At 35.7% G+C, this 21,020-nt stretch overlaps 1 protein-coding gene across 5 annotated transcripts in view; it reads left to right on the forward strand.

Moving 5' to 3' along the window:
* The window catches only part of LOC115224851 (transcription factor mef2A-like), a 784,816-nt gene that overhangs the window by 609,833 nt on the left and 153,963 nt on the right, over window positions 1–21,020 (forward strand). For all 5 annotated transcript variants that reach the window (XM_029795797.2, XM_029795798.2, XM_029795799.2 and 2 more), the window contains one exon: window positions 10,115–10,225. In XM_029795797.2, the coding sequence (XP_029651657.1) occupies window positions 10,115–10,225 (111 nt within the window). The remainder of the gene's footprint in view (window positions 1–10,114; window positions 10,226–21,020) is intronic.

Below are 21,020 nucleotides of genomic sequence, written 5' to 3' on the forward strand. Positions count from 1 at the left end.
GCTCAGTAGAGAAACAGTGTGTCTGAGAAGAGAAGCATGTGATTCATGTGAAGGTGTGGAGGCACATGGCCTAGTGGTTAGAGCAGCGGACTCACAGTCGAGGGATCGCGGGTTCGAATCTCAGACTGGGTGATGTGTGTGTTTATGAGCGAAACACCTAAGCTCCACACAGCTCCGGCAGAAGGTAATGGTGGAACTTCTGCTGATTCTTTTGCCACAACTTTCTCTCACTCTTTCCTCCTGCATCTTGCAGCTCACCTGTGACGGACCGGCGTCCCGTCCAGGTGGGGAACCTATATGCCAAGAAACCGGGAAACCAGCCCTTGTGAGCCAGGTATGGCTCGAGAAGGAACAAACAAAAACAATAAACACGTGAAGGTCTTGACAGAAGGTACTAGACTGAGCAATAACCATGGAAACACTTATACAAAAGGCACAGAGTTGATACATTTTGACAGGGAGCCAAAGACTGTAACTTAGCAGAAAGAAGAGGACCCATCATGTCAATAACTCAATTCTGAATTCATTCATGCAAGTTTTATTGAATTTTGCTAAATTCCTTCAAATACTTGATTATTTTCTAAATTAATTGAAACACATGGGCAGTCTATTTGATTAGGAATAGGGTAGCAAATAGGTTTTAAACTGGTCTTTAAGGGGAATCAATACAAGAAGGATTTCTCAAATTATTATTTTATTTTTGATAATTTGAAAAGTCGTTATTTTGTTTCTATTCTGATATTAATGAAAAGGAAATGGCCACATAAGTTACTACACTATCTTTTGCTGATATCCAAAAGATACTGGTAAAATATCCTTTTGCTGTCCAGAAAGTACTAAAATATCCTTTTACTGATATCAAAATGATAGTAAAATATCCACTGGCTGATATCTAAAAGATAGTAAAACATATTTTCACTGCTATTGAAAAGTTACAAAAATATCCTTTCTTTTGATACCCAACTATTAATGAAACCTCATTTCATCGATATCCAAATATCTATCCAATATCTTCTTTTTTCGTTGTTGATAAATTTGTATGAAAATAGATTCATTTTACAATATATTATTGATTTATCTTCTTGATTATGACCAATATCTGTTTTTGTAGAAGTGGTGGGGGTTTGTTGATTATAAATTTGGATTGAAACATGGACAGCCATGGATTGGTAGAATTGGTTGAATAAAAGACAAAATGCCTTGCAATAGTGGAATCCTCCCTGTTATGGAAACATTATGCTACATGGAAGTCAGAGGGAAAATATGTTTCATATTACAGAGGCACAGGCATGGATGTGTGATTGAGTAGCTTGTTTCCTAACCATGTGGGCTTGGGCAAGTGTCTTCTACTATAGCCTTGTGAAGGGATTGATAGACAGAAACTGAAAGAAGTCCTATAGGTGTGTGTGTGTGTGTGCATGCGTGCGTGCATGTGTGTGTGTGTGTGTGTACCTTTGTCCTGACATTATGTGATGGTAGTAAACAAGCATCACTGTCATACAAGCAATGTCATTTGTTTCCAGTCATAGAAAAACATGGTCTTGGTCACTGTCAAGCATTAATTTGCTTGGAAACAGGTGAGGGTTGGCAACAGGAAAGTCATCCAGCTGCAAAAAGATCTGCCTCAACAATTCCATCTGACTCATGCAATCATGGAAAAGTGGAAGTTATATGATACTTATTTCTTTATTGCCCACAAGGAGCATAGAGGGGACAAACAAGGACAGACAAAGGGAATAAGTCGATTACATCAACCCCAGTGTGTGACTGGTACTTAATTAATCGACCCCGAAAGGATGAAAGGCAAAGTCGACCTCGGCAGAATTTGAACTCAGAACGTAACAGCAGACAAAATACCGCTAAGTATTTCACCCGGCGTGCTAACATTTCTGCCAGCTCGCTGCCTTGTTAAATGATACTGATGATGATAATTCTATGTTAAAGCAAAATCTTCAGGAATACAACACTTCCATGATGTGAAGGTGCTTATATTACATTCTGGGGAGATGTATTTTTCATTTCATCCTTCTAGGGGTGGCAGGGGCACTAAAATAAGCACCAGTCAAGAGCTGAGATCAATTTAGTCAATCACACCCTTCCTTGGGGGTTAAGATACCATGAAGGGAACCTCTTGAATCAACATGGTGGAGGCCTCTTGAGTCAATAAGGAAGCCTATCTTTGTTCCTTTGATTTGCTAGAAACAGCAACCCAATCTCTCTCAAATCAAATCCTACTGTCTTAAAAGAATGACAGAAAGACACATTAAATACTAGAGACATTGACAAGCTATGATTGAATAAACAACAGGATAGCCATTGCCTAAGTGAGGAAAAGAAATTATTGAATTGGAAGATTCATTTAGAGCATTGGATAAAATATATTGCTTATACTTTTGACCCCGTTTATGTTGTGAGCTCAAATTCTGCCCAGGACAGTTTTGTTTTCATCCTTCCAGGGTCAATTATTTAAAGTACCAGACAAATATTAGGGGTTCTATATAATCATCTATTCTCTCCCCATTCAAAAATCTAGTCTTTTATCTGCATAAAGAAACTTGTTTTTTCAATAAATGTGCAGGGTGACAATTAGTTTGGCATGTAATTGTTCAGGGACTGTGTATTGCAGATTTAGAGGTTAACATTTTAGCATTCAGATCTCTTTGTCAGATGTATTGCTTATTTATTCATATTGTTTTGAATTAATAACATGTAATTTTGTAGCTTTAAGATATCAATGGCATGTTTTGTATATTTTTAGAATGACATTGTTGGGTAGGTGCAAGAGTTTGGATCTGGGTAATTTTAACATAAAACAGGTAGCATATTTGGGCCAGATATGGCTGGATTAAATGCTAAAAGATTAATGTTCAACTGTTATCACATGTGAGATGGATCAAGATATCAGCTAAGATTATCGTCATCATCATAATCGACACCTGGACATTACTGTCTCAAGTTCTAGGATTTATAAGGCTTGCACCTGGTTGGCACTTGTGCCCGTGCTAGTAGGGTGCCAAGAGCACCATCCGAGTGTGATCATTGCCAGACAGCCTACTGGCTTCCATGCCAGTGGCACGTAAAAGGACACCATTCGAGCGTGATCGTTACCAACGTCACCTTACTGGCACCTGTGCTGGTGGCATGTGTAAAAGGATTCAAGCAAGGTTGTTGCCAGTACCGCCTGACTGGCCCCCGTGCCAGTGGCACGTAAAAAGCACCCACTACACTCTTGGAGTGGTTGGTGTTAGGAAGGGCATCCAGCTGTAGAAACTCTGCCAAATCAAGGTTGGAGACTGGTGCAACCATCTAGTTCACCAGCCCTCAGTCAAAATCATCCAACCCATGCTAGCATGGAAAGCGGACGTTAAACGATGATGATGATGATGATAAGTGATTCAGATTTCAACATTTCTCCTAAACAAGATTCCAGTCCCTCACAGGGTTATTCATTTACAGTTGAATGAACTGAAGCAATGTGAAATGATGTGTCTTGCTCAACATTCTGCCCAGTCCAGAAATCAAAACCAAGATCTTGTGATCATAAATGCAACATCCTAACCACTGGACCACAAGAGTATCAAGAAGATCAATTTAATTAATTACAATCAAAACTTGTAGTCTTACGACTATACTAGAAATCAATATTTCATATTTTTGCTTTAAAGAAATCTACAACAAAATCAATAAGTCCTCTCCTCTCCTTTCTCCTTTAGAAGCTTTTAAAATTTAGTTCAGAGACATGGGTTTGGTGGTGGTTGCAGAGTGGGGTCTAAGACTGGTCACTGGAAGAAATTTGATCCAATACTGATCCAATATTTTTCTCTTTCAGTCAACTTACAGTCAGTATTTCCCAATATAATATTGATAATTTTCACTGTTTGTTGTTGCTGTTGTTATCATTACTGTTCCTGCTGCTGCTATTGTTGTTGTTCCTGCTATTGTTGGTGTTGTTTGACCCATATATCAACCCTTATTGAATGGACTTATGGTCAACAATACAGGTGACAAACTGGCAGAATCATTAGCATATAAGATGAAATGTCTAGCAGTATTTTTTCTGGCCACTCACATTCTGAGTACAAATCCTGCCATGGTCAACTTTGCCTTTCATCCCTTCACAATCGAAAAATTAAAGCAGCAGCTAAGTGAAGTGGTGAGTTTAATATAACTGATCTGTCCTTTTCCATCAAAGGTGCTGGTATTGAATGCTACAACACTGGTGCCCTGCCCAGGAGAGTGTTACGATTTCAGTCACTTACATGCCATGAAAACTGGGTAACTTGCCTTATGAGTCCTAGGGTTAAAAAAATTTTTTTAGATGGTCAACATTAGCATCCCAGCTTGACCATCTTGTCTTTTCCTATGTGCAGGAAACCTAAAATCATATTCTCCAATGTTACCTTCTATTTTTTGTTTGTTTTTTCAGTCATGGTTGGGTTAATTTTAAGGAAGATTTGGCTGTTATTTCATGCAGATCGAGTGATTACATAGAGGTTTCTTGATTGGCTGAGCCATACTCTTTCAATATAATAAGGTTTTTAACACAAGCACAAGACAAGAGAGTAGTTAATTATTCTGACCTTATTACTTGACTGGTATCATAGTTTATCAACCCCAAAAGGATTGAAAGACAAGGTTGACCTTGGAAAGATTTGAACTCAGAATATAAAGACCTGAAACAAATATTGCTGAGCATTTTCCCAATGCTGTAACAATTCTGGCAGCTGTTTTGTGTTCAAGTTCTTATATGGAAAAAGTTTGTTTTTCAAAATTTTCAAGTTGTTTCTGCTGATGTTTATCCCTTTAGCATTTAAACTGGCTATATCCAGCCCAAATATTATACTTGTTTTCTGGCCAGATCCAGCCTCTCACACCTATCCTACAATGTCATTCTAAAAGTATACATTCACATTATCAAAACGTCAAATTTATGAGATAAATATATATGTATATATATATATATATATATATATATATTATATATATATATATATATATATATTATATATATATATGTATCTATGTATGTGTGTGTGTGTATGTTTGTGTGTCTGTGTTTGTCCCCCCAACATTGCTTTGACAACAGATGCTGGTGCGTTCATGTCCCCGTAACTTAGCAGTTCGGCAAAAGAGACCTATAGAATAAGTACAAGGCTTACAAAGAATAAGTCCTGGGGTCGATTTGCTCGACTAAAGGCGGTGCTCCAGCATGGCTGCAGTCAAATGACTGAAACAAGTAAAAGAGTATAACTTTAAAAAGTGGCCATCTCTATCTCTTCAAATCCAGCAGCATTTTGCATAGAATTCTTAGTCCTCCAAAGTCATCTTGATATATAAGTCAACATGCCTTTTTGGGGCTGTAAGTTTCAGTCTAAATAATTCAACTTGTATGCCAGCAAATGATAGAAATAAATTGGTTCAAATAAGAGTTTGAACTCAAAACATTGTCTTAACTAACAAGTCAAAATGAAACTCAACCATCCAATCAGATTCACCCAATCTGTAAATCTGTAAACTACTCCACTGTCTAGAGCTCCTCCACTGCTCCTATTTCCCAATATAAAATATTTAAATTATCTACAAACCTCCAATATAAAATTTTAATCTCATTGCTACAGTGCATACAATCAAAAGATTTTGACTTTTTCATCTTTTATGTTGGAAATTTGAGATTTTTCCAATATCTAAGAATAGGAATTATTTTACAGATGTAGAAACAATACCCAATAGCATTTCTTGGTGTTTTCAACAAAGAAATGAAATCTAATTTATCATCATTAGCTTTTAATATTATTCTTTTTCATTCATATTATTTTGTATGTGCGTATGTGCCTGTCTACATATATATATATATGAATGTGTGTGTGTCTCTCTTTCTCCATCTCTTCCTCTCTCTCTCTTTGTCTCTCTCTCTCTCCATATACACACACATACACACTCTTATATATATGTATTTATCATGTGTGTGTGTTAATTTCTTTCATCATGCTAATCAAAAGTTCGGTCTGATATTCTTTAGTCTGGTCGAGTTTAGTTTAGTTTTATCTGTATTATACCAATACCCTCTCTATCTACCTATCTAACTATCTCTCCCCCACTTCTCTCTCACTCCAATTATCTCATTCAGTATTAGAAAAAACAAAAAAAAACAGATTATTTTTCCTTTTAACATTACTTGATTTGAAGTTGTACGTGTTAAAACAAAATTATCAGCATTAGCTGTATACATATTTCACTAAACATTATCTTTATCATGTCAAACAGCGAAAAATAGTTCTTTGACAAAATGTCCACTGATTTTTTTCTTTTTTTTTTTATATTATTCTTATACAACAACAGAAATAGAAACAAACTGGCTATCTAACAACTGAGGCATACATGTTAATATGTCTGTGTGTGATATATATCACGCATGCGTGCACACACACACACACATATGAGTGTATATGTATATCTGTATATATCTCACACACGTGCACATATATACATCATCATTTTAATGTCCACTTTTTCATGCTTGCATAAGTTGGACACAGTTTATTAAAGCAGGATTTCTACAGCCCGTTGCCTTTTTTTTTTCTTGCCACTCCTTGCTTATTTCCAAATAAGGTATCTATTCCTTCATAGCTGGACTTGCTCTTGCAGAATATTGGAAATGAAGGAAATTGTATGACAGTGACATTCATTTCCAACAATCTCATGATGTCAAGTCAAAGAGACACTCACTCACATGCACATATATATGTGATGAGATTCTTGTTGTCTCTATCAAGTTTTGATCAGCCAGGGGATATAGTAGAAGGTACTTGACCATGGGACCAAAAGGTGGCAAGCTGGTATTTCGTCTGCCGTTACGTTCTGAGTTCAAATTCCACCGAGGTCAACTTTGCCTTTCATCCTTTCGGGGTCAATTAAATAAGTACCAGTTATGCACTGGGGTCAATATAATCGACTTAATCCGTTTGTCTGTCCTTGTTTGTCCCCTCTGTGTTTAGCCCCTTGTGGGTAGTAAAGAAATAGGTACTTGACCATGGTGCTATGCACTGGGTTTGAACCTGAAACCATGTGGAACCAAACTTCTTAACTGCATTAGGCATGGCTGTATCATATACTGTATTTTTTTGGTCAACTATTGTGGTCAATTAAGACCAACCTAGCACTTTGTTCATTTGTCTATCCTCATGTAGGATCTGAAGTCAAATGCCCAATGGTGGCCACATACTGGAAACACGATGAAATGCCCTGCTGTGTTAGTTGTAGCCTTCATTGACACACACTTCCACTTGGCTGAATTGTCTTACATTTTCCTAGGCATACAGATGGATGAGTAGATAGAAATATAAGCATTTTACAAATGAAAGAAAAGAGCACTCAGCACATTGTGGCAGTTAAATATTTGTATTAACAGTTCCACTGTAATCTTCATTATTAAAAGTTTCACAGATGCAAATGAAACAAGGCTGGTTGTTTTGATGTTTAAAACAAGCAAAGGAGGCAACTCCTATGGTTATCAGCTAATCTAAATTGAAGAGGAATAAAGACAATGTAATGAGGACCAGGTCTTGTCTTTAAAGACAATGCACGAAAGCAACAGACATGTTTCAGTTTTGTTTAGTCTCATCAATGGGACCAAATCTTGATATTATTGAAGTTGTTTGTTGTTGTTTTTTACATTTTAAGCCTTTGACATTCAAACCAGCAATATCCAGCTTAAGTATCCTACTTATTTTATGTCCAAACTATCCAGATCTGACCTTTCATACCTACTCAACAATTTCGTTCCAAAAATAAACCATAACATGATCGAAATCTTGAAGGTATGAAATAATACATGATCAATAGAAAACAATGTGAATAAATAAGCATTACATTTGACAGTAACCTAAATTCTAAAATCTCTATATATACAAACGGCAAAATGTCAGTGTGTGTGTCCTTTATACAAATCCACAATTTTTCAGTTAGAGGGCTCACACTTTCTATGGTCATTCAAAACCGTCCAAGGGTGGTCGTGCACATCTTTACATTCCCCATTGAAAAATCAATAGAAGTGAATTTTCTATCCAAAACCCAATCAAAATGCCCGAAACTTGATACGCCAATTGAATGCCAGCTAGCTGTATGTGATTGGTCAGAAATTTGGACAGTACTCGCGTGTATGTGTGCATGCACGCAGCTGTATATGCACGCACTAGCACTATGACCTGGCAACGCCGGGTCATGGTGCTAGTGAATAATATTCTACTTGTTATATGTTCAAACACATCAGACACCTACCCTACAATGTCATTCTAAAAACAAATTATTATATCATTGAAATCTCAAAGCTACAAAATAATGTATGATTAATTAAAAACAATGTGAATAAATAAGTATTGCATTTGACAGAGTAATCTATGAATGCTTTAGGGGTAAACACCCTTTACTTTTTGTGTATTTAGTATACCAATACATCTCGGGGGTATTTTCCTCTCAGCCTTGTTGCTTATGTTCATAATCCACATCAAGTCTTTCCCATCTATTTCCTTTTACATTAATTAATCACTTTTCCATGTTGCCAAACTGATGAGATCCAACAAGTTTGAAACACAGATGTTGTTTTCACCAGTTCAGTTTTTAAGAACAAGATTCATAACTGGTTGTAATATCTTTGTTTTCTCAAAAAGCATGTGGAATAGTAATATTATCAGAGTAAGGTGGCAAGCTAGTGGAATTGTTAGTATGCCATTCCAAGTATTTACATCCAAGTTCAAATTCCACTGAATTCAACTTTGCATTTCATCCTTTGGGGGTTGATTTAATTAACTTAACCTCTCTCCCGAAATAGCTGGCCTTGTGCCAGAATTTGAAGCCAGTATTATCAGAGTGATCTCGATTTTTTAATATTTTCTTTAAATTTTAAACGAGTCTAGAGAGAGTATTTATCTTCTAATTGCAAACATAATCTCAACTGGTCAAATTTTTTAACTCACCCTATTACAGATGTGAGAACCTTACATACATGTATTTAGCATGCAGAACTCTCCTATAGCCTTTTTCTCTCATACTTTACCTCTCTCTACTCCTAATTCTCCTAGCATGAAGTTGCTACACACGTGCGCGTGCGCACGCACACACACACACACACACACTCACACACACACACACACAACAGCATGAGCAAATTTGGATTAGATGTTTCTACCATTTTCAGTCTTCATTTTGCTGCATCACTCATCCTTCCTCTTTCAGTTTCTGCCTACGAAATTCACTCACAAGGCTTTGGTCAGCCCAGGGCTACAGCAGGTACTGAACCCAAAACCATGTGGTTAGGAAGAAAACTTCTTACCACACAGGAATACTTACACCTATAACTATCATAACACCAGGCATCAGTAAATCATGACAGTACACTCTTCTCCACTTTGTTACCTTACAAAATTGCTATTGCATTTTCTCGGAGGCCTGTATAGGATTGACTGAAATCAGATCAGAAGTGGATTAAATGCTTTTTGATATTTAGTTACCTCCCTTTATTTTGTGAGTTCAAATCTTGCTTGGGTCAGATTTGACTTTCATGCTTACAAAATAAAGAACCAATCAAAAACTGGGCTTTATAGCCACAACAGTTCCCTTCTCCTTTCCCTTCCCTCAAAGTTGTGGCCCTGTCCTTCGGTTATGATTCAATTTAATTATATATACATACAGTATGTATACTGTTACATATATATATGTGTGTCTATGTGTGCATGTGTACACTTATGTATGTGTGTGTGTGTGTATATATATATATATATTATATATATATGGATGTATGTATGTGTATATATGAATGTGTATGTATATATAATATGAAATATTTATATGTGTATGTGTCTATATATAAAGACACACACACATGCATGTTATATATATATATATATATATATATATATATATATATATGGATGTATGTATGTGTATATGTGTATATATGTATGTGCATGTGCTTGTATATATATATGGTATGAAATATTTATATGTTTGTCTATATATAAAGACACACACACATGCATGTTATATATTTATTTATATATATACACACACATATCTATATATATATATATATATATATATATTTATTTCTCTTCTGCAGGTCAACAGAATAATACATCAGAATTTATTCAAAACTTTGATAATTTGAAAGAAAATGTGCGACTAGCAAGTAGCTGTGATTGGCAGAATATTGATGTTTCTCATTTCCAAGGTATTTCAATCTACTTATCTTGTATTTTCATTATATGTATATATATATATATGTGTGTGTGTGTGTGTGTGTATGCATATATGCGTACATACATGTACATGTGTGTGTGCACTTATATTTCTATAACAGCTCATATATATATATGTGCTTGTATGTACAAGCATATATAGATGTGTGTTCATATACATGTGTGTATGTATATGTAGACACACACATATATGTATATATGTGGTATATACGCATGCACATACATTATATACATAGATATATATATGTATATGTATATAATATATATATGTTATATATACATATAACATATATATATACATAGATATATAAATGTATATGTATATAATATATATATGTTATATATACACATAACATATATATATACGTATACATATATATATATATGTTATATATACATATAATATATTTATATATATATATATGTATACATACACACACACACACACACACACACATAGTTATTAGTCTTTTATGCTTATCTTTCGGTGATTTGTCTTTCAACTGTGCTTCAAAGTTAGTAGAGTTGGTTTTTTTTTATATTTTTGTCTTATTTTACTTTTCCAGTTTTTGTATCATCAGTCACTCATTTTTTTCCCTCTTCTTCACCTTTTCACCTTCAAATTTGTCATTTCTCTGCTGTTTTTTGGCTTTCGTTTTTTTTCGTCTTTTTTGTAATCCTCCACCGCCCCTGAGAAAATTTCTTCCCCAATTCACCCTCATCATTTATTCATTTATCTTCTTTTTTTTTAATATATTTTTTGTTTGTGTCTTCAAAGTAAATGTCATAGATTTCACACTGACATGGGCTTTTTTTCTTATATATAGGGGCTTTTTTTTATTATTATTATTATTTTATCTTCTTCACCCTACTTTACTTTCCTCATGCAAATGGAGAGAGAAACAGAGAGAGAGAGAGAGAGTAAGAAAGAGGGAAAAAAAGATTTCTCATGACAAAACCCTTCTAAATCAAATATTGCTTAAAGATATTATTATATTATACAATGTTATTTTTATGATTTTTCCATTTTGTTTCTATTATTTTTTATAGTTTATATATTTTATTTTTATGTTTATATTTATTATTGTTGTTATTATTATTATTATTATTATTATTATTATTATTATTATTATTATATTATTATTATTATTATTATTATCAATATTATTATTATTATTTCTTTTGTGTTTTGTTTTTGGATGATGGGTAGGAAGAAATGTGAGGTGGGGCAGGTGGGGTGGATATGGTAGTTCAGTGGTTTGTGGCACCATTGTTAAAGACACAAAGATTCTACTTAAAATATTCATATTTCAAAACACTGTACTTTGGATACAAATATATAAAATATATAACAAAAAAAATGGAAATAAAATAAAGGTGAAAATTTTTTTTTTAAACTGTGATAGAAAATTCCTGATGTATTTTAGATAAAATAAATTAAAATTTTCCTCGGTCTTTTTATTTTTATTTTTCATTTTTTTTGCAAATATAGTTTTATAATTTTATTTTGTTTTTTCTTTCAAAATCTAATTCCTTCTTACAGTATGTAGTATTTAATACTTGCATATAACTACACAATCTCTAACGTTTATGTAGACGTCATGTCTTTTACTAAGTATTTAGATAGTATATTTATTTAGATGTTAAGTATGGGTACTGACCACTAGGTCATGAGTTCAAACTTTTACTGCTACACACATTTTGGTGAGTGACTAAACAAAATACACGAAACACCGGGTAGTATCTAAAATTCTGGAATCCAAGAAACTTTCTGCTTACAATCAGACCAACAACAGCTCTTTTATATTTTTGTATTCAGCCTAAACAAGGCAAAAGTTTTATACATCAGACTGGAGGAAGGAACCAGCATCCTTCAAAAGGGCTAAGTGATGCCTTATAAAGGGCTAATGATAAACATCTGAAGGGCTATATACAGCCTTTTGCATTGCAGGGTGCAGCTTTATGAATTGCTGAATGTGGCCCACAAAAGGTCCAAGTGTAGGCCTCTTAAGAGGCTAAGAGTGCACTCATGAAGGGCTAAGTATGGCATAATGAAGGACTGTATGTGATCTTCTGTGGAACTGATAAATATACCATACTGAAGGGCTATGTGTAACCTTATGAAAGGTCAATTGTGCCCTTTTGAAGTCTAAGTATGACCTTCTGAAGATATAAGTGCAGCCTTATGAAAAGTTAAGTGTGACTTAATAAAGAGTTAAGTGTAACCTTATGAAGGGTTAGATGTAGCTTTATGAAGGGGTAAGTGTAGCCTTGTGAAGGCCAAAGTATGGCCCTCTGAAGCTCTAAATGTGAAATTCTGAAAAGTTCAGTGTGACCTTACTAAGGGTTAACTGTTACAAAGGGTTCATGAAAACTGCACAATGTTATAATTGAAGATATTTTAGTTAATTTAATTTTATTAAAAGCTTAATATTTTCAACTAATTGCAAATTTTAGAAGCAGCTATTTATATTTCTTTATCAATAATTGTAATTACTTTAAACAATGTAATTACAAAATTCTGGGAAATATGTGTTTAATTTTATTTAAAACTTAGAAATTTTATATTTAAAGTAAATGTGTTTAAGTATAGAAATTTGAAGAAATTTTGAAACCAAAGAAAATTAAAAAAGGAAATGGTTTGATGATGCACTTCAAAAACTCCACCTTTTCTGTAATTTTTAAAAAATAATTATATTTTCGAAATAATAATAGGTTTAGTAATATGATTTTTTTAATGCAATCTTGTCAGATACCAGTTGACTTCAATGCAACTTTCTGACATAAAATGGTCCTTACTGCTACATTTATTTTGTCTCTCCTCATGTCAATGAAACTTATGGATGATATTCAATGATCTTTCCTTTATATGAAACACTGGTTTCTCTATCATTTACTTCTGATTTAAAATAATGGTTTCAAATTTTGGCACAAGACCAGTAATTTCAGGAAAGGGCTAAGTTGAATTACATCGACCCCAGTGACTAATTGTTATTTACTTCATTAGTTTCGATAGGATGAAAGCCAACCTCAGTGAAATTTGAACTTAGAACATCAAAACAGACAAAATAACCACTAAGCATTTTGTCTGGTGTGCTAACAATTCTGTGAGCTCGCTGCCTTATAAAAATGATATTAATTCTTTCTACTATAGGCACAAGGCCTGAAATTTTCTGGGAGGGGTATGGTCAATTAGATGAAGCCTAATGCTTAGCCAGTACTTACTTCATTGACATCAGCAGAACTTGAACTCAGTAAACACAGATGGTTGAAATGCCACTAAGCATTCTGTCTGGTGTGCAAATGGTTCTGCTGGCTTACTGCCTTATATAATAATAATAATAATCATTATTTTTTTTAATGTTGGCACAAGGCCAGTAGTTTGGGTGAAGAAGAAGTAGTCAATTACATTAACCCTAGTACTTAAATCGTATTTTTCTTTATCAATCCTTGGAAGATGAAAGGCAAAGTTGACATCTTTGGCGTCTGAACTCAGAAGGAATGCTGTTCAGCATTTTGTCAGGCATGATAACATTTCTGTCAGTTCATCACCTAAATAATAACAAGAAGAAGAAAAAGAGAGTCTATCCATAACTTTATGGTTGCATAGACAGCATTAAGAAAAGTATTGCTCCAATGTATGAGCTGAAGTAAGAATTGCTGTGTATGAGAAGGGGAAGAGTAACTCAAACCCTATCCTTGATTTGTACTTAGTTTATTGAGCTCAAGAAGGATCAAAAGAAAAGTAAATTCTTGCAAGATTTGAACCAAGAAGCACGAATGGTAGTAAGTAAATACTACTGACTCCACCAATTCTGCCAATGGTTGTTATCAATAATAATGATAATGACAAACTTATTCAAACAAATCACTCCCAGTACTAAATATTTGTTTTTGAAACCTAGTACTAACTCAATCAGTCTATTTTGCTGAACTGCCAAGTTACAGGGACATAAACATACTAACACCAGTTGTCAAGCAATGATGGGGACAAATAAACACACACACACATACTCTTTACTCTTTTACTCTTTTACTTGTTTCAGTCATTTGACTGCGGCCATGCTGGAGCACCGCCTTTAGTCGAGCAAATCGACCCCGGGACTTATTCTTTGTAAGCCCAGTACTTATTCTATCGGTCTCTTTTGTTGAACCGCTAAGTAACGGGGACGTAAACACACCAGCATCGGTTGTCAAGCAATGCTAGGGGGACAAACACAGACACACAAACATATACACACACTTATATATATATACATACATACGACAGGCTTCTTTCAGTTTCCGTCTACCAAATCCACTCACAAGGCATTGGTCGGCCCGGGGCTATAGCAGAAGACACTTGCCCAAGATGCCACGCAGTGGGATTGAACCCAGAACCATGTGGTTGGTTAGCAAGCTACTTACCACACAGCCACTCCTGCGCCTATGTCAGGCTTCTTTCAGTTTCCGTCTACCAAATCCACTCACAAGTCTTTGGCCAGCCTGAAGCTATAGTAAAAGATACTTGTCTAAGGTGCCATGCAGTGGGATTGAACCTGGAGGCAAACTTCTTACTACCTGGCCACACCTACCCTTCTTACCACACAGTCATACCTGTACCTCTTACTGCACATGCACACATTTTCTGTGAATTATTCATTGATGTTCCACTATTCAAGGAGTTGGTTCATTATCCACAGACTAGTTAAACTGTGTGTGTTTGTCTGCCATCCCACCATTTGACAACTGCTGTTGGTTTCTTTGTGTCTTGATAAAGAATTTAAAGAACTAATTATTATTGAGTACTACCCAAAACTTCTGGATTTCAAACAGCAAACATTTTGACAAGAGATTTCACAATTAGAGTAACAGTGGCAGCTGCTGCTGCTGTTGTTTTTGTTGTTGCTCTTGTTTTTGTTTTTTAGCCTCTGGTGAACCACGATCAAGTTGAACTGAAATGTAATTTATTTTTCAAAACAATCTATTTAGGACTACATTATCCAATATGTCCTTCTGCCTGCTTTTTTTTTTTATTCAATTTTGATTTATAGGCAGTCAAGTGTGATTTGAGGCAGATTTGTTTACTCCTTCTAGCACGTCAAATGACAAAGTAAACACTCTCTTATATGTTTAGAATAGTTTGTATATTAGCTGCCTTTAACTCTTTACCTGTCATGTTTATCACATTTGATAGACAGGACATATTTCCTTGGAGTCTTTACATCATATATGATACACATGCACAATTTTTTCCAACCACCAGAATAACCTGAGCCTTATGAAAGGAAAGTTTTATATTAGTCAAAATATGTTAACTAAAAGGGTTAACTAAAAGTCTGAAACCAAGCATGGACATTTATGACAAGCTTAAGGAAAACACTTTGAACAGGCAAAAGGTTAAGAAGCATGTTAGCTGAGGAAGCCAAAGAGTAAAAGCAGTTGATTGCGAGTTAACTTTCAAAATAATCTAATAAGATGCCTACAAAATGTCACCATTGAAACTCGAGACTGTAGTTTTATCAGCTGTATTAGAGTGACTTCATCACTCAGATTTTTTAGTTTTATCAGCTGTATTTTATGGGAGTGATTTCATCACTCAGATTTTTCTGTTTTTTGTTGTCATGACAACCAAAGGGTTTTTTATCTTGTTTCAGTCAGTGAACTGTGGCCATGCAATGGCACTACCTTGAAAGATTTAGTCAAACAAATCAACACTAGTACTTATTCTATTGGCCACTTTTATCAAACTGCTAAATTATGGGGACATAAACAAACCAACATCAATTGTCAAGCAGTGGTGAGAGACACACTCAAACATGCACACACACACACACACACACACACACACATGCATATATATATGATAGGTTACTTTCAGTTTTCATCTACCAAATCCACTCACAAAGCTTTGGTCAGCCCAGAGCTACAGCAGAAGATAATTGCCCAAGATGCTATGCAGTGGGACTGAACCCAAGACCACTTGATTGGGAAGCAAGCTTCTTACTACACAGCCAGTATTCCTGGGAGGGTGATGAGTGTAGAGTCTCCAGGCGCCTTGTCCATAGTGTCCTCTCAGAAACAACCATCATTAAACTTTTTGGCTGGATTCCCAAGTGTGATCATTCCAAAAATAAACCATAACAAACCCTGTGACTTGGCAGTTCAGCAAAATAGACTGATTGAGTTAGTACTAGGTTTCAAAAACAAATATTTAGTACTGGGGGTGATTTGTTTGAATAAGTTCTTCAAACAAATTATTATCATTATTATTAACAATTATTAATTCTTCAAAAAAAATCATTATCATTATTATTGATAACAGCCATTAGCAGAATTGGTGGAGTCAGTAGTATTTACTTACTACCATTCATGCTTCTTGGTTCAAATCTTGCAAGAATTTACTTTTCTTTTGATCCTTCTTGAGCTCAATAAACTAAGTACAAATCAAGGATAGGGTTTGAGTTACTCTTCCCCTTCTCATACACAGCAGTTTGGAGTGGTTATCTCCTTTTCCGTTACAGAAGCCAAATGGTGTACTTAAACATTTGTCTACAGTGAGAAATTTTTTCAGTGTCAAAATTCAATGAATGGCTTTCATACAGATTCAAATATGCCCCAAGCATATTTGAACTGGTAATAACATTGCATTTATACACATCACTACTTAATGCTCTCAACCCATAATAAGAAATAAGTATTAAGGTTGATGTGCTTGGCTAAAAACCTTTCAAAAGGGTGCTCTAGCATGGTCACAGTTCAATGACTTAAACAAGCAAACAATAAAAGGGAAAAGTTAGCATCATCATCATCATTTAATGTCCGCTTTCCATGCTAGCATGGGTTGGACAAATGACTGAGGACTGGTGAACCAGATGGCTGCACCATGCTTCAATCTTGATCTGGCAGAGTTTCTACAGCTGGATGCCCTTCCTAATGCCAACTGCTCCGAGAGTGTAGTGGGTGCTTTTTACGTGCCACCAGCACGGGGTCAGTCAGGCTGCACTGGCAACAACCTCACTCGAATCTTTTACACATGCCACCGCCACAGGTGGCAGTAAGGCGATGCTGGTAATGATCACGCTCGATTGGTGTCTTTTATGTGCCACCGATACAAAAGTAAAAGAGAACTATGTTGTTTCTGACCCTTTTTTTTTAGACCTATCATCAGGAAAAGATCATAACAGCCATTACATAGTCCTGTAGAAGGCCAGTGTGACTTATAGTTACACTGACCTTCTAGAAGAATTCATTTAGTATTGAGAGTTGGTCTGTAAGAAATTCTGCAAGAATTACTGCAGCAATAGTAGGCATAGGAGTGGCTGTGTGGTAAGTAGCTTGTTTACCAACCACATGGTTCCGGGTTCAGTCCCACTGCGTGGCACCTTGGGCAAGTATCTTCTACTATAGCCTTGGGCGGACCAAAGCCTTGTTAGTGGATTTGGTAGACAGAAACTGAAAGAAGCCCATTGTATATATGTATATATATATATATATGTGTATATGTTCGTGTGTCTGCGTTTGTCTCCCCAACATCGCTTGACAACCGATGCTGGTGTGTTTACAACCCCGTAACTTAGCGGTTCGGCAAAAGAGATCTGATAGAATAAGTACTAGGCTTACAAAGGATAAGTCCTGGGGTCGATTTGCTCAACTAAAGGCGGTGCTCCAGCATGGCCACAGTCACATGACTGAAACAAGTAAAAAGTAAAAAGTAAGTAAAATCCCGTAATCATGACTATACTCATGCTAGATTTCTATAAGAATTCATTTTACATCTGAAATCAGTCTACCAGAAGTTTTGTAAGAATTTTTCCAACAATGGAGAGAAGAGACATGCCTCACAATTTTCTACACTGTATACCTTATTGCAGCCCCTATTTGCTCCATTTACTTCTCAAGATTTTTACTCACTGTTCCCAGGGCTCTGACATTATTGGTACTACTACCACCTTTTTCATCGACCACAACTGCTTAACCTCCCAAGCTAACCAGGATAAATTGATGGAGAAAGAAATGACAGAAAAATTTAAGGTAGAGTACTTGCACAGACTGAGACTGATCCTTAAGTCAAAATTAAACAGACGGAATAAGATTGAAGCTATCTACACCTGGGCAGTTTCACTCCTTAGGTATGGAGCAGGGGTAATTGCATGGACATTCGATGAGCTAAACAGCTTAGACGGAGAGTCAAGGGGGTTGCTAACTAGATATATTATTATTATTTTACAGCAAAATATCCATCTGAAAATTTTATTGGCTCTGTTTAATTAGTGGGGTCGACAAAAAAATTCCTTTCAAATACATTCAGAGAAGTTTCTTGGTTTGGTTTCTTTCAGTGCAATCTTGCATTTGTTTGGCTTTCCATCTTTGATTCTGCATATTTCTAAGTCTTCTTTGTGTTTCTGTCTTCATTTCCTTGACATAAGGAATCAGATTGTTGTTGTTGTTGTCAAATTTAGCGTCACTCCTCTCTGCAATTAGTTTGTATAGTGTGTGATCATTTTCATCAAACCAATCAAATGGCTATACATTACTTGGGCTAAAATTTTCTGCTGCAGCACCAAGTACTGCTGATTTTACCATTTGCCTGCCATGTGTATCACATGTGACACACAGGACATATTTCCCTGACATCTGTGCCTGATATATGATACATATTCTCAATTTTTCTAGCACATTTTCAAGACAGTATAAAAACTCTCACAGTGTTTAGCCCAAAGTCAGTGCTGAACAGGCAAATCTATGATACCTTACAATCTGTTTTTTAATCTTTGTAATAACTCCAGACAACATTTTATATGTTGGAATTTTTTGAAGACAAGTGTAAGTATGATTGTGTGGATAAGAAACTTGCCTCCTAACCATGTGATCTTAGATTCAGCCCCATTGCACAGCACAGCACCTTGGATAAGTTTTCTGCTATAGCCCCAAAACAAACAGAAAATGCATGAAGCCTGTTTTGTGTGTGTGTGTGTGTGTGTGTATACACACACACACTCACAAATATACACACATGACATGTGAAAAGTATCTACTCCACTCTGTAAAATGGTTGGTACTAGGAAGAGCATCTAGCCTTGAAAACCATGCCAAAGTAGACATGACCACTTCTGGTGCCATGTAAAAGCACCCAGTCCACTCTGTAAAGCAGTAGGTTTTAGGAAGGGCACCCATCCATAAAAGCCAGGCCAAAACAGACAGTGGAACTTAGTGCAGTTCTCTAGCTTGCTACCTGCTGTCAAACCATACAACCCATACCAGCTTGGATTATGCACATTAAATGATGAGGATGATGATGTGTGTGTGTATGTGTTTATGTGTAGCTTGTCTAGACATCATGTGATGAACATAAATGAGCATCATGATGATATAAAGTGATGTCATTTGTTTATAATTTTCCATAAAAACATGTCTAGCTACAGGAAAATTACCTTCGTTGGCAACAGGGAGGACATCCATCTGGCTGTACAAAATCTGCCTTAACCAAGTCCATCTGACCTATACCAATATGGAAAGGTGAACATTAAATGATTATATTGTTGAAACTATCTATTTCATAAACACCTCAGTTTGTAAACAATAAATGCTAGCAATACATGTTAAAACAACTATTTCAAGCTCACACATTTCATTACATTTTTAGCTCTTTGTATCAGCTCCAAACAGGCAGACCTAAGATAGAAAGTGTTCCAGTCATGACCATACCATCGATTTTTCAGTGTTTATGCATACCCCAGACTATATATTTTTATCTTTTATCCGTTACCTTTTACTTGTTTCATTCATTAGACTACTGTCATGCTGGGGCACTGCCTTAAAGAATTTTAGTCAAACAAATTGACTCCAGTACCTTTTTTTTTTCCTGTAAATCCTGGCCGTTATTCTATGGGGCTTTTCTGCTGAAATGCTATGTTACAAGGATGTAAATATTAAAAACACCAGTTGTTGTCAAGCAGTAAGGGCAGGAGAAAACACACACACACAGACACACAAACCATGCCGAAACTGACCTCACCTGTGCTTGTGCCTCGGAAAAAGCACTCAGTCCACCCTGCAGAGTGGATGGTATCAGGAAGGGTATCCAGCCATAAAAACCATGCTAAAACAGACAGCAAAGAATGGTGCAATCTTCTGCAAACAGTCCAACCCATACCAGCTTGGAAAGCAGAGATTAAATGACAATGAGGATATATACACACACACACACACACACACATATATATATACACACACACACACACATATATATATATATAGGTACAACACACACACACACACATATATATATACACACACACACACACACATATATATATATATATATATATATATATATATATATAGGTACACACACACACACAACAGGTTTCTTTGTTTACTTCAGTTCTGTCCACTGAATCCACTCACAAGGCTTTGGTTGACTTGATACTATAGAAGACACTTGCCTAAGGTGCCATGCAGTGGAACTGAACATGGAACCATGTTGTTGGGAAGCAAACGTCTTACCACACAGCCATACCTGCGCCTGTAATTACAGGGAGATTTGACAGCCATTCTTAGCAAAATCGGAGAACCGCATAGAGAGGCCATCGTTGGAGGTTGGCTGGCTGGTCACAGCAGAGCTCATGATTTACTGAGCTGAGATCAGATCCCCACCGCACAAGAGAGAGTAGATAAAATATTTATTAGTACAAGAGACCTCTAGGAGGAGACACGGTGAATAGTTGAATAGTGTCTACATTTAATACTAGCAGTTTATTCACTTCCTATTGATAGGCAATGAAA

Source organism: Octopus sinensis, linkage group LG26 (genome assembly GCF_006345805.1).
Source record: "Octopus sinensis linkage group LG26, ASM634580v1, whole genome shotgun sequence".
In the NCBI taxonomy this organism is placed as follows: Eukaryota; Metazoa; Mollusca; class Cephalopoda; order Octopoda; family Octopodidae; genus Octopus; species Octopus sinensis.